Raw genomic sequence first — 17469 nt, forward strand, 5'->3', positions numbered from 1 at the left:
CTATTAATTCAGAATATTCAAAAGATATGATACATTTATGGGGGGGGGGGAATTAATTCATAATGGGTAAAATAACCGCAAGCCCCGACCTATCCGAACATTATCGTCGCCCACATTGTGCAGGTACATCCCGAACCCCGATGAGTTCAACAAGCTTTGATTTGCACCCCTCTTACGCCTGCGTGCAATGTACAATTTCAATTTAAGTCATTAATAACCAGTAAGTGGGTTGGTGTTATATAAATTATCCCCATACATATGAGGTACCGTTGTAAAGTTCTCATATAATAGAATATGAATCAATAAATTCATCATTCGAATCTTTACCCATTAAAAATATGGCTCAAAGTTTCCAATTTATCATAACTTTTCTAACAATTATGATTATCTTGAATGTGTCATTTAATTTTTTAACTGTATAGTACGAATAAATGACCTCATAATTTAAAAAATGATTGTTGTTTTTAGAGATTTCGAGTTTAAGCACGATGTTTACAAAATTATTTAAGTGTTCATTGTTAAATAATTGAAAAAATCTTTTGAATAGATATTACGTTGTAGTCACTCAAGTTAATAAAAATATATTATTTTTTAATAGTATAAACTACAACAAATTTGAAAAAAATCATTCCCTTTTAATTAAAATTACACGTCATTCATTTTTTTAGCATTTAGAGGTTGGCATTGACAGGGAGAGAATTAAATCTCTAATGACAATTTCATAGGGTTGGTGTCAATCGACTTATAACCTTTGGCACCTTCTGGGGTTAACTTATAAATTAAAAATTACTTGATCTAGTGAAGAATTTAAGAGTTAAAATGATAGTTTGGTCGGAATTAAATTATGAATTCAATTCAATACAACTTCTATTTATTAAAATGTGAAAAGAGTAAAAAAAAAAGCGACATAATTAGAAAATATGAAAAAAAATTAAAACATCTAATAGTTAAAATTATCAATAAGAGTGCAAAAAAAACTGATCCGACTGATTAGATTCATTGATTCGAAAATTTGAATATTCGATTTAATTTTTAATTTTCAAATAATACAGAGTAAATATTTAAAAAATTAAATAATTAAATTAAATATGAATCAGATAAATTTTAATTTCAAATCATCCGAAAATTGAATAAAAAACTGAGCCGCTAAAAAAAATTTAGCTAGGTCCAGCCAACCAGCCCGCTGCTAGCCTGAAATGCCCAATGCCATAGCCTTAAATAATTGAATTTCTCATACAAAATTCACTCCAGACTTCAAATTCCAAATTAAGCTAAAAAGTCCATATTTCAATTGAATTTCTCTGTCAAAATTCACTCCAAACTTCAAATTCCAAATTAAGCTAAAAAGAACGCTTCCATATTTCAATTGAACGCTGCTAGCATGATTTTTTTGACAAATTTTAGATGACAATATTTCCATAACGTTTTATTTTAAGACAAAAAACATATAATATTTGATTAAAATAATCATTTTTGTCCTTATCTATTTTTTAGGAGTATTTTGATTTTCGACATTTTATTTTAGGGTAAAATGACTCCTATTTTGAAACGTTAATTGTTTGTTAACTAACAGTATCAATCCATAGATGGATCTTTTTATCTCAAAATGAAATGTTGGATGCCAAAATACTCTAAAAAAAATAAATAATTAAAATTACTATTTAATCAAATATTATGATTTTTTTTATTTTATGTATAAACACCATGATATTACATTTAACTTCTTTAAATAAATCTCAAACAAAGGTAGATGGAGGTGTGTAGAGCATGGTAAAATAAGGAAATGGAGTTCAAATCAAACTTTCTTTAATACCATGTAGATTAAAAAGAAAAAACTTCCGAAACTGAGAATTTTGTGTGACATGACGATAGAATAAAAGAGTTTAAGGGGAGAAAAAAGAGAGAAATTTATGTTGAAAACATAATTTAAATTAAATTATGGTGTTTTTGAAATGGCTCAAAATGTAGTTTCTGTACTTTTAACCAAGAGAGTAAAGATCCTTTAATGTTGTCTGGGATACACTAATTACTTACATTTGAACTCAAATATATTAAGGCAAAATGTCAAAATTAATTTTAATGTTTACTTTTATTATTCTTTTAGTATTGACTTGACACATGTTGTATCATTAACTTAAGTGACTAAGTATGTGAAAAGCCAATACTTTAATATATTTAAAAATATCACATTAGCGATATGTGTCGACCGTTAGTTAACTAACGGTGTCTATCTAACATGGACCCTTATATTCAAAAATTAAAATATTGAAAGATAAAGTGTTATAAAAAAGAGACTAAAATGACCATTTGAATAAATGTTATTGACTAATTTTGACATGTGCGATATATTAAATCACTTCGTGTACAAACTAATTGACATAAACTCGGGTTCTAGAAATCAAAACCTCGGAGTTTAAGCGTTGATGTCTTTGGGAAATGGTGAATTGATCCTAAAAACATGTTCCTCACCCGTCCATTTATCTATTTTAACAACCCAATGGCTTCTTTTTCTGGGATTAACTCCATCATCACCCTTCTTGTGCTCCCCTTTTCTAATCACCAGCAGGCCTTCTCCAATGGGGAGAAAATAGGTCCTAAATCCTTCAATACTACTGCTGCAACCTGCAGGTCCCCTTCGAAGGGCATTGTACCCTACAATAAGGGCACTTCCTCCATGCTTTGCACCCTCTTGTGCTGCCTTCAGTACTGTCTTATGATCAGTTATGTTACAGTCAATAAGCACAAAATCTGCGTTTCTGTAATCATTTAGAAGCTTCTTGGCATCCCCAATGACAAAGCTGATGCAATCTCCATAGTTTCTTAGAGCACATTTGGATGCTTCAAAATGGTCAATACTGTTTAAGATGCACACCACTCGGCCGCCGGTTTGACGTGCCGCCGCCACGAGGGCTAGCGCGGTGGATCCAACGATTTTAGCGCATGTCATGACCATGAGCTGTGCGTTGTTTCCGGCCGCAATGGCCGATATGAACTCAGCTACGCCGGGCTCTTTGCCTCTTCTTCCCTACGAAATACAACAAAATATATATACTTCAGAAGAGAAATTATTTGGCAAGTGCAAAAAGAATTAATACAAGTGATCGGTTTTGCTTACCATATTGACGGCTCGGAGATAAGCTTTGGTGGCATTCTCAGCAGACCAACAACAAGCCATTTTCCTTTACTGTCTTAGATTTTATTCCTCTTGCTTCGGACTTGAAAGTATGTTTGGTAATAGAACTATACCTTTGGTTGATACTTGAGAGAGAATGCCAAATATATATATATATAGTGAAAAAACGAATCTCTTGAATTTCGGTTCATTGGATTCAGAAGGTAGTTATGATAAAAAATTGAAACATATGAATCTTGATAAAAAGATAAAACTTCAAATAAGTTGAGATATATAGGAGCAAAAAGCTGAATAAAAAACAATGCCTCCCCACCCATCCAACACCGTCTTCCTCCCTCTTGGATTATAATATTTCCATCGCATGCAAACAACTGAGGTAGGTTCTTATTCAACACATGCACCCGCATGACAACTGTCAATGTCTTTTTTCAAAAAGAAAAAAAGACAATGAAAATATGTCGGACCAAACCCCGTTGTCATAGAAATTCGACTCACTTGTAAACTAAAAACGATAAATGAACAAAAACTCAAAAGCCTTTGAAAATTAAGCATGAGTAGGTGTTCAGTTGTTAGTCCTTCATTTCAGGGATCGATCTAGGGATCGCAACTTTCTAAAAATTTTACTTTTTCATATTTTTTACTAATTATTTAATTTTATACTTTTAAATTTTTAATATAACTTTTAATTCATATCATGAATATAAACTTTTGTGTCTGTCCTTGTCCCTGCTTCATAATGGGCATGTTGTCTGATACAATGAAATACCCATTATTTCATATGGCCCTACAAGTGATGGAAACAATATGAAAACTTTGTTGCTCGGACGTTTACATCCTTATCATCCACAAGTGTTTCTGACTGTCTTTTGTCTTGTCCGTAGTTATGAAGGATAATGTCCTGTCCCCCTCGCACTTGCTGGGAATTTCAGTCAATTGCTTAAAGATAAAACTCTGACATTAATGGTCTTAAAGTGGAACCGGAAATTTCCTCGACAGTTGCTGAAAAGGGTTAAAAACATGGATGTATGGGGAAGATGCCCCGCCATTAATTATTATTCATTATTTTTTAAGATTTAAACTTGTGAACTAAATATTTTTGTTAATAAGATGATATGATACCAACTATATAACTAAGCTATGTTTTGTTCTTTGCTAACTGTATATTGTTCTTTGGTTTTCTTGTCTAAACAAGACAAAATGATAATAGATTTAATGCAGCTGTTATATGTTGTACCTAACTTTGGTATCATATTTGAGCTACAAAACAGAAATGATATCGTGACGGCCTAACTATAAGTCACGAATTTAAAATCATGGTCAGCACATTGTCTCGAAACTATTTACCTTAACTTTTGTCTGAAAATCAAGATCCAAATTTAATAATCGAGTTCTACGAATCATTCCCTGCACCGATGGTGAGCCGCCCCTGCTCTTTCTTTATAATTTTGGTGGCCTTCCTAGATGCTGATCACGTTGCAGAAACTTTGGTTTTCGCTTAAACCACTCCCCAAATATTCACATGTTTGTTGTGATGTCCACTACAAGATTTTAAATGATGCACGTCTCCCCATGCAATGCTTTTATTGCTTAAAATCAATGAAAATTTGTGGAGATAACACCCAAAAAAAAAAAATCACCTTGACGCACTTTATTTACATGTTAGATATTCTTTCATTTTTATTTATAAATCTAATATCCTTTGTAGTAATGCGCACCTCATGCACCGCACCTTACGTTGATCTGACGTCACGTGAGGAAAGACGCAACCCATACACCGTGCCTTGTGAAACGTGTAAAAAATGGGGTGTTAGTTTTGTAAATATTTTTAAAATGACCTAATATGTAATTAATTTATATTAGAGTGATATTTGTGTAAAAATGTCAATTTTATTTATTTATTTTTTGTGTGTGAAAAAAACTTTTTAAATTAAAATCTTTAAATATTCTTTTGAAAATTATTTTATAACTCGATAAATTTGTATTTTTGCATGAAATTACACAATACATATAATTTAGTATAGGAAAACTTTGAGGGTAAATATTTTAAAATATGAATAATTTTATAAAAGTTTTATAACTAGTATTTCTTTTACAAAATGATGATTATGATGATAATAAATATTTTATAATTTAAAAAATTATAAATTTCATATATTTTTGAAAAATTTATTGACTTTTAAAATTAATTGTTTAAAAATATAAAAATTATTAAAATAAACTTTTAATTACAATTGAGGGATCAAATGAATTATTATTCATTAATTATTATTTTTAACAACAGCTAATAATGTTTATTTATTTTTAATAAAATTATTTTGATTTTTGCATGAAATTAAACAATACGTATAATCTAATATAGGAAAACTTTAAGGGTAAGTATTTTAAAATATGAATAATTTTATAAAAGTTTTATAACCAATATTTCTTTTACAAAATGATGATGATGATGATGATAATAAATATTTTATAATTTAAAATATTATAAATTTCATATATTTTTGAAAATTTTATTGAATTTTAAAATTAATTGTTTAAAAATATAAAAAATATTAAAATAAACTTTTAATTACAATTGAGGGATCAAATGAATTATTATTCATTAATTATTATTTTTTAACAACAATTAATAATGTTTATTCATTTTTAATAAAATTAGAATTTATTATTTATTTTATATTTTTTAAAATTAATATTAGAAAAATGATCCCTCAATAAAGAAGTGATATTTTTTTAGCCATACATTCTTTTTTATTGATTTTTATTAACTTTTAATTCCTTTTTATTGCATTTTTATTGATTTTTTTAAAAAAGTGAATAATAATTCATTTGATCTCTCAATTGTAATTAAAAGTTTATTTTAATATTTTAATATTTTTAAATAATTAATTTTAAAAGTCAATAAATATTATTAAATGTTGAAAATAATATCACACAAAAAAATAAATAAGCAAAGTTGACATTATTATACAAATATCATCATAACAAAAATTAATTACATATTCAACATCATTTTAAAAATATTTACAAAATTAGCACCCGATTTTTTACACAAGGCACGGTGCATGGTCCACGTGGCATAAGACGCGGTGCATGGGCCGGACCTTCTTGCAAAGGGTGTTATATCGGTAAATAAAGATGAAAGGGTGTCTGACAGGTAAATAAAGTTAGTCAGGGTGATTTTTGGGTGTTATAGCCAAAATTTGCACCATTCTAACTATTAGGGATGTAAATGAGATGGGTAAATCACGAGTCATTCGAGATCGAAGTTTGGTCAATTTTTTAATTAAATGAACTCGACTCGAATTCTTGATGAGCGAAAGCGGGCTCAATTCTATTCAAGTTTTTTCGAGTTCAAGTTGAGCTTCAATTTTATATTTTGAGTCAAGTTTGAAAATTTAAATTTCTTGAGTTTTCGAATCGAATCGAATCGAGTTTCAATTTTTATTTCAAATTGAAGTAGAGCTTAACAACTTTAAAGTTGTAATTTTTTTAATCGAATCGAGCTCGATAATACTCAAACTCGACTCAACTAATTTACATACCTACTAAGTATAAGTATTACTATAGCTTCACCACGAAAAAAAACAAAATTTATTATAGATTCACCGGCCAAGATACTAAATAAATATTTTAATTTATAATAATATGATATCTCAACACCCCATAAAATATGTTAAAATTGTCAAATTTAAAGTATCTCGATTGTAAATTCAAATTCAGGTATCAAACTTCCGCAACCACAAGCCAATCGAAAGCAACAAAACTTTTAAGTTAGAACATTTGGAGTTTACGTTAATTTTGGACAGTTCGTCATCTTTAACAAATACCGATATTAGAACTGTAAACGAGTTAAGTCGAACTTTAAGATATAATAAAAAGATTGATGTTATTTCAATGATTAACAAATGTTAAAGATAATTCTTTATATTCTTAATGGAAAGATCCCGATGCAAAGTTATTTCCGCGTAAAAGTTTTCGACGCAAGTTTCAGAGATGTTTCAATTGTTTGGAGTGGAGATAGTTTTAATATTCTTGAATTATTATCAAGAGATTCTATAACGCTATTTTGATTTAGCAAAATCGACCCTATTCGATTGGTGATGACAACTTGACCCCCCCTCTATAATTAAGTTCTCAACGTTCAACAATACAACACGACTAAACCCCATAACATACATACCATGTAAATGGTACAGCCTTGGGAAACACCAACTCAACAGAGCCCAAATTTGTGGTGATATTTTGAACAGCAGGAATTCTAGTCTAATCATAACACTTTCCCATCATTAAACATTCGAATAGTACTAAACAAAGGTAGGAAATAGAAATAGTTTTGACTATAATAGAAATGATTAATGATTTTTGGGAAGAAAAAGACTAATTTCAATGAAACATCAATTCAACAGAGACAAAAGTGGCATATATAACGCATTGAAACATATGCAAATGAGTGACATGTTACGATTCATATATATATGCTTTATATATGTAAATCATATAAAAAATCATTTAAATTAAAATAATAGTATTAAAAATTATAAATATTTATAATTAAATTTTAATAAAAATATATGATTTAATTTTAAAAATAAAATAAAATTTAAATTATAAAATAAAACTCGTTAACTTAAATAACTTAAAATTTTTAATTTAACTCTATTTAACTTAGGTAAAAACCTTCACAATTCCAAGCCAACTAGAAGGGTCGGAGGCATAGTCGAAAAAGAATAAAAATCTACCAATGGGAACTACAATAAAGCAATAACTTTTGTCAGTCAAAATCATGGGTTTTAGAATTTGCAACCTTTCATTTTCTTGTCAAATTTGACAACTCTACGGACAGTCGGACACTTCCAAATAATTTCGTTTAAGAGAAATAAATTATAGTTTAAAAAAAATTAATTTTAGATGATAAAGTATAAATTATTTTTTATTATCTTATAAGTATTGTTTTTTATTATAAATATTAAATATAATAACTTTTAAATATAATAACAAATATTAAAACATTATATTTTATTAAAATAATAGATAATATTAGACAAAATTGCCCAGATAATGATGTCAAATAAAGTCAATATATTTAATATTGATTTAAATTGTGATATATTAATTGTTTATATTATATAAATTTTTGAAATATTTATTCATTTAATCGTTTTTCTGTTTTTCCCTTCACTTTAAAAGTAGTCGTTTTTGTTTTTTTAACAAACAACGATATCATTATTAGCGTTGATTATCGATTGTATGTATTTATTATTTATTATTTACTTTATTATATTATATATTTATAATTTTAATTTTTAATAATTATATTTTTATGACATATTTTTTTATGATACGTTTTTTTTGTTTCACCATTTTTATTAAATTTTGTTAGGATTGGATTTGAAGTCGGTTCGATTGATCACGACGATGCAATTGTTATTTTGTTGATCTTTCCTGTTTTGGAACATTTGATTGAACTTGGATACACGATTTGCGTTCCTAGATAGTTTTCTCACAACGTTCGATTTTTTTATCTGTGATCTTTTAGTAGTTTAATCCCCTTTTATGGTTCATTTGTCGATGAAGTCAGATTTGTTTATATATGTCTTTTTTTTACAAGTTTTTTTGGATATATTTTAACAATTTTTTATATAGTTATTGTATGATCTCGGGTGACTAGTTTAGTATGTCAATGGTTATAGAAAAATATTTTAATTATACGTTCAAGTTACGAACTTTATTTCAATTTTAAATATTTTCTCTTTTAAATAAAACTAATAGCTCTATTTACATAAAAATATTTATTTATTTTTGATTAAATAGAGAGTATTATATCTTCAAAGTAAATATCAAAATTTAAACTCACATAAAATAGAATATCACTAGCATATTTAACCCCTCAACTAATTAATTAATCTAAATATTAATTTCTTTTATAATATCAAATCGTCATTGCATACGCACGAAGGTCCAAGAAATGAACGTGGTAGACTATTTTAACACACTGCAGCCGTTGAAAAGACTACCATAAACCTGGCCGAAAGAAGCCATACTTTAAAGTGCAGGTGGGAAATCAGTCGCTCAACCACGCTGTGCCTATATAGAAGCTAAACAATACTACTTTGGGGGCAAGCACATGATATATATATAACACATTTATCTGAAAGTGAGATACATAGATTATAGGGATATTAATGGCGGAAGATAAAGGAACTCTTTGCGTCACAGGAGGGACAGGCTACGTTGCCTCCTGGCTCATTAAGCTGCTTCTCCATCAGGGTTACTCTGTTCATACCACAGTTCGAGCTGATCCGGGTAAACTGATACTATAGTTTTTTTTTTATAATTACTGGTATCAATCTAATTTATATTAATCAATAATCCCTTTTGAGTTATTTTTAAACCCCGCTATGTGCAGGAAACAAGAGAGACCTTAGCTTCCTCACCAGCCTGCCAGGAGCCGACGAGAAGCTCAAAATTTTCACAGCAGATCTCGACCATCCCGATAGTTTCGACGCGGCAATTAAAGGATGCAAAGGAGTTCTCCATGTTGCCGCTCCCGTGGATTTCCCGGCCAAGGATCCAGAGGCGGTCGTGACACAAAGAGCAATCAGTGGATCGCTAGGCATCTTGAAATCATGCATAAGGTCGAAAACAGTGAAGAGGATCGTTTACACTTCTAGTATCGCCGCCGTATATAATAACATTCACAACAAGGATGTGGATATGATGGACGAGAGTTACTGGTCCGACGTAGATTACATTAGAGAAACGCTCGATCCAAGCGGAAGCTCTTATGCCGTTTCCAAGACATTGACGGAGAAAGCAATGTCTGAATTTGCAGCACAACATGGATTGGATCTGGTGACCGTCGTTCCTCCTATGGTTCTTGGTCCCTTCATATGTCCAAAGATGCACGGTACAGTGCGCGCAACACTGGCTCCCATCCTAGGTATAAGTTGAAGTAATCTCGATTTCGTTTTTTTAATATAAAATATTTATATCCGACACTCGTATCAATCGCATATTCGAGTATCTGTTCAGGGAACAAGGGGGACTATCATTTTCTTATCAATGCTGCAATGGTGCACGTTGATGATTTGTCGAGGGCACTTATCTTCTTGCTAGAGCATCCGGAGGCAAAGGGGAGGTATAATTGTTCCTCCGACACTGTAACTATTCAACAAGTAGTTGAAATTCTTTCAACTTCTCATCCAGAATTCAGAATTGCAGAGTGAGTAAATCAGTTGGACCCAACACCAAAATTTGACCTTTAAACTCATATAGATTGTATTATTAATCTTGGGATTTATTAATATTCTTTGCAGATCTGTAGGAGAAGCTAAAGGTCCTAAATTGCCTGGTTTGTCGTCAAAGAAACTCATGGATTTGGGCTTCAAATTTAAATACGGGGTTAAGGATATGTATGAGGGAGCCATTCAGTCTTGCAAGGAAAAAGGGTTGTTGGAGTAAACATATATGACTAAGTTTGACAATATGTATCGTGGTGGTAAACGTTTGCAAACAATGTGAACTGATTGTTTTCATATTGCATTTTGGTCCGACTTGATTTATCTTCAGTTGAATTTTCATGATTCGGTGAAGTTCCGATATCAGTACAATACTTTGTTGTTTGAATATATATATATATATATTTGATGGACTGATAATGAAGTAAAAAGTTTCCAAAAATGAGTTGAGGATGTTGTAAATTTGCAAGACTTTGATTGAAAAGGCAGTTCTTCAATTTGCAGCAGAACATGGGTTGGATCTTGTAACCATCATCCCTTCTTTGGTTGTCGGTCCTTTCATTTGTTATCTGTTAGTTTTTCCACTAAAATTGCAGAGATCAATTTAACTCCGTTCAGGGAAAAAGGATGAGTTTAGTTTTCTACTAAATATGTCAATGGTGCACGTTGATGATTTAGCAAGAGTATTTATCTTTCTCCTCGAGCATCCTGGGGCAAAAGGGAGATATATTTGTTCCTCGGACACAGTAACTATTCAAAAAATAGTAGAAATTCTTTATAATAATCATCCCGAATTCACACTTCCAACAGTAGAGTGAGTACCAATTTTTGTTTTACCGTAGCATTTTCTCAACAATTTAAAGCTTAATTACCCTTTTGATCTTGGGGATTAATTGTTTTTTTGGTTTATCTTTTTTCAGGACACTAGCAGAAACTGAAAGTAGTAAAATGCCTTGTTTCTCATCAAAGAAACTCGTGGATTTGGGTTTCAGATTCAACTATGGGGTGGAAGATATGTATGATAGAGTTATTAAGTGCTGCAAGTATAAAGGGTTTCTCTAGTAAGGTCATGAACAATATGATTATGTATATCGTAGTGAAGTTCATGAAGATCTTTATCTCTGGTTTAATAACAGGAAAATCAATGTGTTTTCTGTTAGATTCTTGTTTTACTGAAGAATGAACTTGTTCGTATGTTTATTTCTTAATGAGAAACAAATAAATGTCATGAATATATCATCGATCGTACAATCCGATTGAGCGTCGTTAATTCTTCGTCTGAATTTTCGCTTATCTAATGGTATGGACTTAATTTTCAACAACAAAAAATGGTATGTACTGCCCAGATTTAAACATTGCCAAAACTGACGGACAATCCAGTAAATTAACGGCCATTCTCACACTGCGCCATCTTTCACTCGTACAATTGCAATATTTTTCTTTCCATTTTCTCTCCAGTTTTTCTTTATCGTTATTTTCTTTCTATTTTTCCCCTTCGACTCTTCGATTCTTTTAATTCTATGTTCTTTTTTAGATCTGGAAATCATCTTGTTTTGCTTGAAAAAAATCTACGGATTTCATAATCTGTGATGTCGTTTTCGGATTCCGAGCATGGTGGTAGAAAGGAATACAAGGTCTTTCGTCAGTTCAGCCGCGATCGTATGTCCTCTCCATTTGAACTAATTGTTTTCCTTTTTTTTTGTCTCCCAATTATTTTCTGTTTGTTTCCCTGGAATCTCAAGATTTTGAAACCTCAACTTAGAAGTTTAGAGATCAATTTGCATTCTCCGTATCTGAACTAATGCTCATTGATTACTATTGTATCTACTATTACTAATACGAAGAATTATTACGAGGATAGCGGTTTCTGATAACAGAGGTTAACACTAGCATATAAATGTGATCTCTTACTATTCAAGCATCGGTATCTGAAGGACTTTGGCTTATCATTTTGATGACCGATATTCGTATTTTCGCAGGGCTATTATACGAAATGCTTGGAGCTTCATCATCTGATGGTGGAAAATCGACTTGGAAGGTACTCATAATGGATAAAGTGACCGTCAAAGTGATGTCTCATTCATGTAAAATGGCAGATATCACAGATCAAGGAGTTTCCCGTAAGTCTTTTTCAAACATTTACGACAATAATGAAGCAAAATTTAATTCTATTTTTTTCCAATTTGGAACTTACAATAGATTTTTCTACATTTCAGTGGTGGAAGACATTTTCAGGAGAAGACAGCCATTGCCTACCTTGGATGCTATATATTTCATGCAGCCAACAAGAGAAAAGTAAATCTTCTTTATCTTTTCCTACTGAATTTCGTTTTACTTTTAATAACATGTTGATATTCGCTTTTGACCTCTTCTCGGCTCGGTTGCAAAAGCTGTAACAATATTTCAAAACTCAGAACCTATTTTTAACACCATCTTTTGGTAGCATGCAGTATTATCATGTTCTTATCTGATATGTCTGGAAGGGAGCCTTTATACAAGAAGTACGTGAATGATTTTTCCCAGAAACTTTGTTCTATTTGATTAGTGGTTTAGTTCTTTCAGTTTGGAATGAAATTGTCTGATAATTTTCTCTGGTCTCCATCCCCTTTTTCATCCAGGGCATTTATATTCTTCAGTTCACCTGTTCAAAAGGAATTAATTAATCACATCAAAGCCGACACAAGCGTGTTACCTCGTATAGGTGCATTAAGAGAGGTCTAATTTCTTTTAATATTAGTTCTTTCAACATTTTTTACTGAGATTATTCTTTTTTGATTTATCATCTAATTTCTTGTTTGATAATATGCAGATGAATTTGGAGTACTTTCCTGTAGATAGTCAGGTAAGGCAACGGAATTTATTACACTTGCATGTTTCTATGCCTTTATATCTATTATAGCAGAATCTTAATAATCTATGATGGGTATTTGAAGGACACAAAACGTACCATTCAACGCTAATTTTTATGGCTTATGTGCCATAAATGATACCATTGAAGTTATAGTTCAAATGCACCAGATGATTGATTACCGAAGGTATAACCATTGTGTTCTAGGACTGGAATCACAAATGTTTTTGCGTGCAACAGGGAACAATGGTCTAGGAGAGTGATGATCATATAAATTGCCAATGAGCTCCAGTACTCAGTAGTTTGGATTATGGTCTTAGATTGAGTTAAGGTCGGGTTAATTATTAGAAAAGTACATTTATCCACCAAGACTTTTTAATGCAGGCGTTCATCACTGATCATGATTCAGCCTTGGTAGAACTTTTTAGTGAAGATGCAGAGAAGTCTAAGAATTTCGAAATTTTGTTGAACGTAATGGCAACTCGAATTGCCACAGTTTTTGCCTCGTTGAAGGTGAGAATGGTATAAGAAATTAGTAAGCAACTATGGTACTTAAATTAAAAGTGAAAGTATGATCTGACTCACTAATGAATGCATGTGCTGTTAGCTTTAACAATTTATGCTTTATATGCCTTGTAAGCACATTTTATGGCGATTTTTCTTGTGAAAGCAACACTTTCCTGGAAATAAATATGCTTACTATTAAACTAATAACTCGGTTTGGATTTTTCAGGAGCTTCCATATGTTCGATATCGTGCTCCCAGGGAACGAGATGGATCTCCAGAAGCAACCCGCAGTTTAATTCCTTCAAAGCTTGCCGATTCTATTTGGCAATGTATTTCAAATTACAAATCTATTCCTAACTTCCCTCAGACCGAAACATGTGATTGCTTATCTTGGATAGATCTGTTGATCAGGTTAAGAATACTTATTCTTGGCATCACTTTCTATTTCTGAGCCATGTGAGGTTGATTTTGTTGAATGATATGCCACTTTGCATTTCTCAGATTGCTCCAGTGATACATGAATGGACATATGATGCCATGTGTCATGATTTACTTGAAATGGATGGAAACAAATATGTCGTAGAGGTAAGTCGTCTCGTTAAATTGCATTTTCAGATTTTCTATCTGCCCTCCTTTTTCTGTTTCGAAATTTGATTGTATAACCCATGTTTCCTTAGCTTCCTGGCAAACATGGTGGCCCACCTGAGAAAAAAGAGGTCCTTCTTGAAGATCATGATCCAGTTTGGCTTGAGCTTCGTCATGCACACATAGCAGATGTATGTCTCATGCACTTGTATTCTCTTTTATCTGGAAAGAACATAACTATAACGCTCTTTTCCTCAATTATCATGTTAGGCTAGTGAGCGCTTGCACGAGAAGATGACCACCTTTAAATCAAAGAACAAAGCTGCAAATATTCAGAGGTTAGTGGCTTCACTGCTGAACTTTGAGAAATTATAAGAAATCATGTATCTGACATAGTTATAGCATGTAAACTTATGAAAATTTTTACTCTTAATCTTAAGCTTGGAAATAGGCAGGAAGTTTGTTTTTATGTGACAGTAACATCTCTTGTAAACTTCATAAATAGGATTTGTTCAGTGATATGGCCTGACACAAAGTACTTCTGTGTAATGCAGCGCAGTTTATCATTTTGTTTTCTTATTCTTCATTTTTCTTGATGTATCTTGTCCGACCTAAATTTAGACATGGATATGGAGATATGAAAATCAAGCACCCTCTAAATACATGAAAAAGATAAGAAAAAATATACCTGTGTCAGACACATTATACCCAAGTCTCACGCTGAAACCCTAGTAACTCGGGTTTACAAACATGCATATGGTTAAAGGTGACAATTGCTTTTACTTTACATTGCATCTTATATCTCTCTACTGGTAAATTTAAGTTGTATAGGGATGCAACTATACCATAGATTCTTCTGTTGAAGTTAAGTTCATTGCAGAGATGGTGAAATGTCTACACGAGACTTGCAGAAAATTGTGCAAGCTTTGCCACAATATAATGAAACAGTCGAAAAGCTCACTCTGCATGTTGAGGTTGGCTTCTTATTGAATGCACTATTATATATTTGCGTCTGGGATGTATGTATCCATTCTGAAATTTATGACCTAAATAAGAGAAACCAATATGACTGAGTTTTAGCCACTAAAACTCTTACTTTAAGGACAAATAAAAGATACGACCACTATTTTCTTCAGGGTTCGTGCTCTAGCCTTATTGAGCTGTGTTCTTCACACATTTGAAAATAAAACCTGTCTCAGATCTTCACTCATGCATGGTTTTAACCTCAAGAAAAGACCTTAGCTTGATATACATTCAAAGTATTTGAGTAACGATAATAGGCAATTAAATACAGTTTTAAGGTGGTTGCAGTTCTTGAAATGCATGGTGCAGATACAAATATGATACTTTTGCAGATTGTGTTGACTTATCATTTCAATTACAGATTGCCGGAATACTCAACGAGTGTATTAGGGATATGGGGCTTCGTGATCTCGGGCAACTAGAACAGGATCTTGTTTTTGGAGATGCTGGATCCAAGGAGGTCATCAACCTTCTGAGGACAATGCAGGTAATGCCATGGATTGATGATCATATAACATTTTATATTGTATGATCGATCTTTACTTTTTTTTTTTTCTCTCTTAATATCTCACCACATTCAATATTTTAATCCAATACAGGACGCATCTACCGATAATAAATTGCGTTTGCTGATGATTTATGCTGTTGTGTATCCAGAGAAATTCGAGGGCGATAAAGCTACAAAGCTAATGCAGGTAACTGCTGCAGTCCATTTAGTTGGTTATATTATGGAGAAACCATGGGCTTATGCTTCTAGTTATTAAAAAATGAACTGTTCTTGGCTTTTTTTTTCTATTTATTCATCAGTTGGCTAAATTAACAACAGAAGACATGCAAGTGGTGAACAATATGAAATATCTCGGAGGACCACCAAAAAGTAAAAAGCAAAGCTCTGGTTTCTCGCTGAAGTTTGATGGTGGCCAAAAGGTAAACCGATAAGCTTTTAGATAACAGAGGAAATTAGAGTAGGATCCAGCATTCAGCCCATGAATCAATCCACATTCTTTTGGTGCCAGGCAAAAAATGCAGCAAGAAAAGACAGAACAGGGGAGGAAGAAGAAACTTGGCAACTGTTTCGATTTTTTCCTTTTGTAGAGGTTTGTTTAATAATGTCTTTCCGCATATTTGTTCTTGGCAAACCTCTAGGTAACTTATTACTTCATTGATATAATTATAACGACATGGTCTTAGCTGACAGTTTAAACATGGTAGGAGCTTATTGAAAACCTCAGCAAAGGTCAGTTACCAAAGGATGAATATTCATGTATAAATGAACCACCACCACCAAAGGCTGACAAATCCCACAGAGCGGCTCCTACACCTAATGGAAGAAGGCCTGCTCATTCTATGAGATCGAGACGAACACCAACTTGGGCAAGAGGTAACTGTTCCGATGATGGATATTCAAGGTAGCCTTACATCTATAAACCTCATCCTTTTATGTTAACTTGCTATAGAATATGCAATCCCCTCCAATGATTGTGTTGGTCGTAATCTCAAACACCTAATTCTCTTTGGCACCTTTTTGTAGTGATTCGGTTTTGAAGAATGTAGTCCCTGATTTCAAGAGGATGGGACAACGGATTTTCGTGTTCATCATTGGAGGGGCAACTCGATCCGAGGTAAAAATTGCGGCTTGCTTTCTCTTATTATTACTGGCTTTGCATCAAGTTTTGAATCTCACCTAAACGTTTCTCTTGCTACCGGCAGCTAAGAGCATGTCACAAGCTAACAGCAAAGCTGAGGAGGGAAGTTATCTTAGGTTCCACTAGTTTCGATGATCCTCCACAATATATAACGGTAAAAAAAACGAACTTTTAATGAATCTATACATATGATTGTTGCTTTTAACGAATTTATTATCTTAACGTTGCAGAAACTGAAGCAACTGTCAGAAAAAGATATCAACAAGGCGAAACCCCAGAATTGATGAGATTGAATCCCGGCTCGATTGCTTTTTGGCCATTGCCAGCCGGTTGAAGAATACTACCCTCCTTGTGGAGCTGATAACTCTGTCAGTTTCGATTGAGCAGTTTTACCTTACTGTGTGTAGCTAAAAGCAGTGCATCTTTAACCGATTGGATACAATGCCTATGTACAGTCATCGAGTCTTGTTGTTGTTCATCTTCATCGTT

At 32.2% G+C, this 17469-nt stretch overlaps 3 protein-coding genes and 1 long non-coding RNA gene across 4 annotated transcripts; 2 read left to right on the forward strand and 2 right to left on the reverse strand.

Moving 5' to 3' along the window:
- Window positions 1-356: 356 nt before the first annotated feature.
- LOC120153444 lies at window positions 357-10270 on the reverse strand. Its single transcript, XR_005518791.1, has 3 exons — window positions 10133-10270; window positions 6659-6662; window positions 357-366 (listed from the first exon to the last, which is right to left on the reverse strand). It is a non-coding gene; the product is annotated as an uncharacterized LOC120153444 (long non-coding RNA).
- LOC120153443 lies at window positions 2357-3205 on the reverse strand. Its single transcript, XM_039165399.1, has 2 exons — window positions 3116-3205; window positions 2357-3025 (listed from the first exon to the last, which is right to left on the reverse strand). Exons 1-2 carry the CDS (start codon window positions 3173-3175, stop codon window positions 2414-2416), a joined length of 672 nt encoding a protein of 223 aa, XP_039021330.1. The 5' UTR covers window positions 3176-3205; the 3' UTR covers window positions 2357-2413.
- On the forward strand, window positions 9267-10651 carry LOC120153441 (vestitone reductase-like). Its single transcript, XM_039165397.1, has 4 exons — window positions 9267-9436; window positions 9540-10073; window positions 10166-10355; window positions 10450-10651. Exons 1-4 carry the CDS (start codon window positions 9316-9318, stop codon window positions 10592-10594), a joined length of 990 nt encoding a protein of 329 aa, XP_039021328.1. The 5' UTR covers window positions 9267-9315; the 3' UTR covers window positions 10595-10651.
- Window positions 10652-11896: 1245 nt separating this feature from the next.
- On the forward strand, window positions 11897-17264 carry LOC120153518 (protein transport Sec1a-like). The gene is given in 21 exon segments (XM_039165456.1): window positions 11897-12030; window positions 12351-12491; window positions 12588-12666; window positions 12822-12872; window positions 12990-13086; window positions 13181-13213; window positions 13604-13732; window positions 13953-14103; window positions 14106-14137; window positions 14228-14311; window positions 14404-14502; window positions 14582-14649; window positions 15192-15285; window positions 15696-15821; window positions 15934-16029; window positions 16142-16262; window positions 16349-16431; window positions 16547-16743; window positions 16866-16956; window positions 17045-17134; window positions 17211-17264. Coding segments are annotated over 21 exon segments (1986 nt in total). The 5' UTR covers window positions 11897-11960.
- Window positions 17265-17469: the final 205 nt, after the last annotated feature.

Source organism: Hibiscus syriacus, unplaced genomic scaffold (genome assembly GCF_006381635.1).
Source record: "Hibiscus syriacus cultivar Baekdansim isolate YM2019G1 unplaced genomic scaffold, ASM638163v2 tig00111100_pilon, whole genome shotgun sequence".
In the NCBI taxonomy this organism is placed as follows: domain Eukaryota; kingdom Viridiplantae; phylum Streptophyta; class Magnoliopsida; order Malvales; family Malvaceae; genus Hibiscus; species Hibiscus syriacus.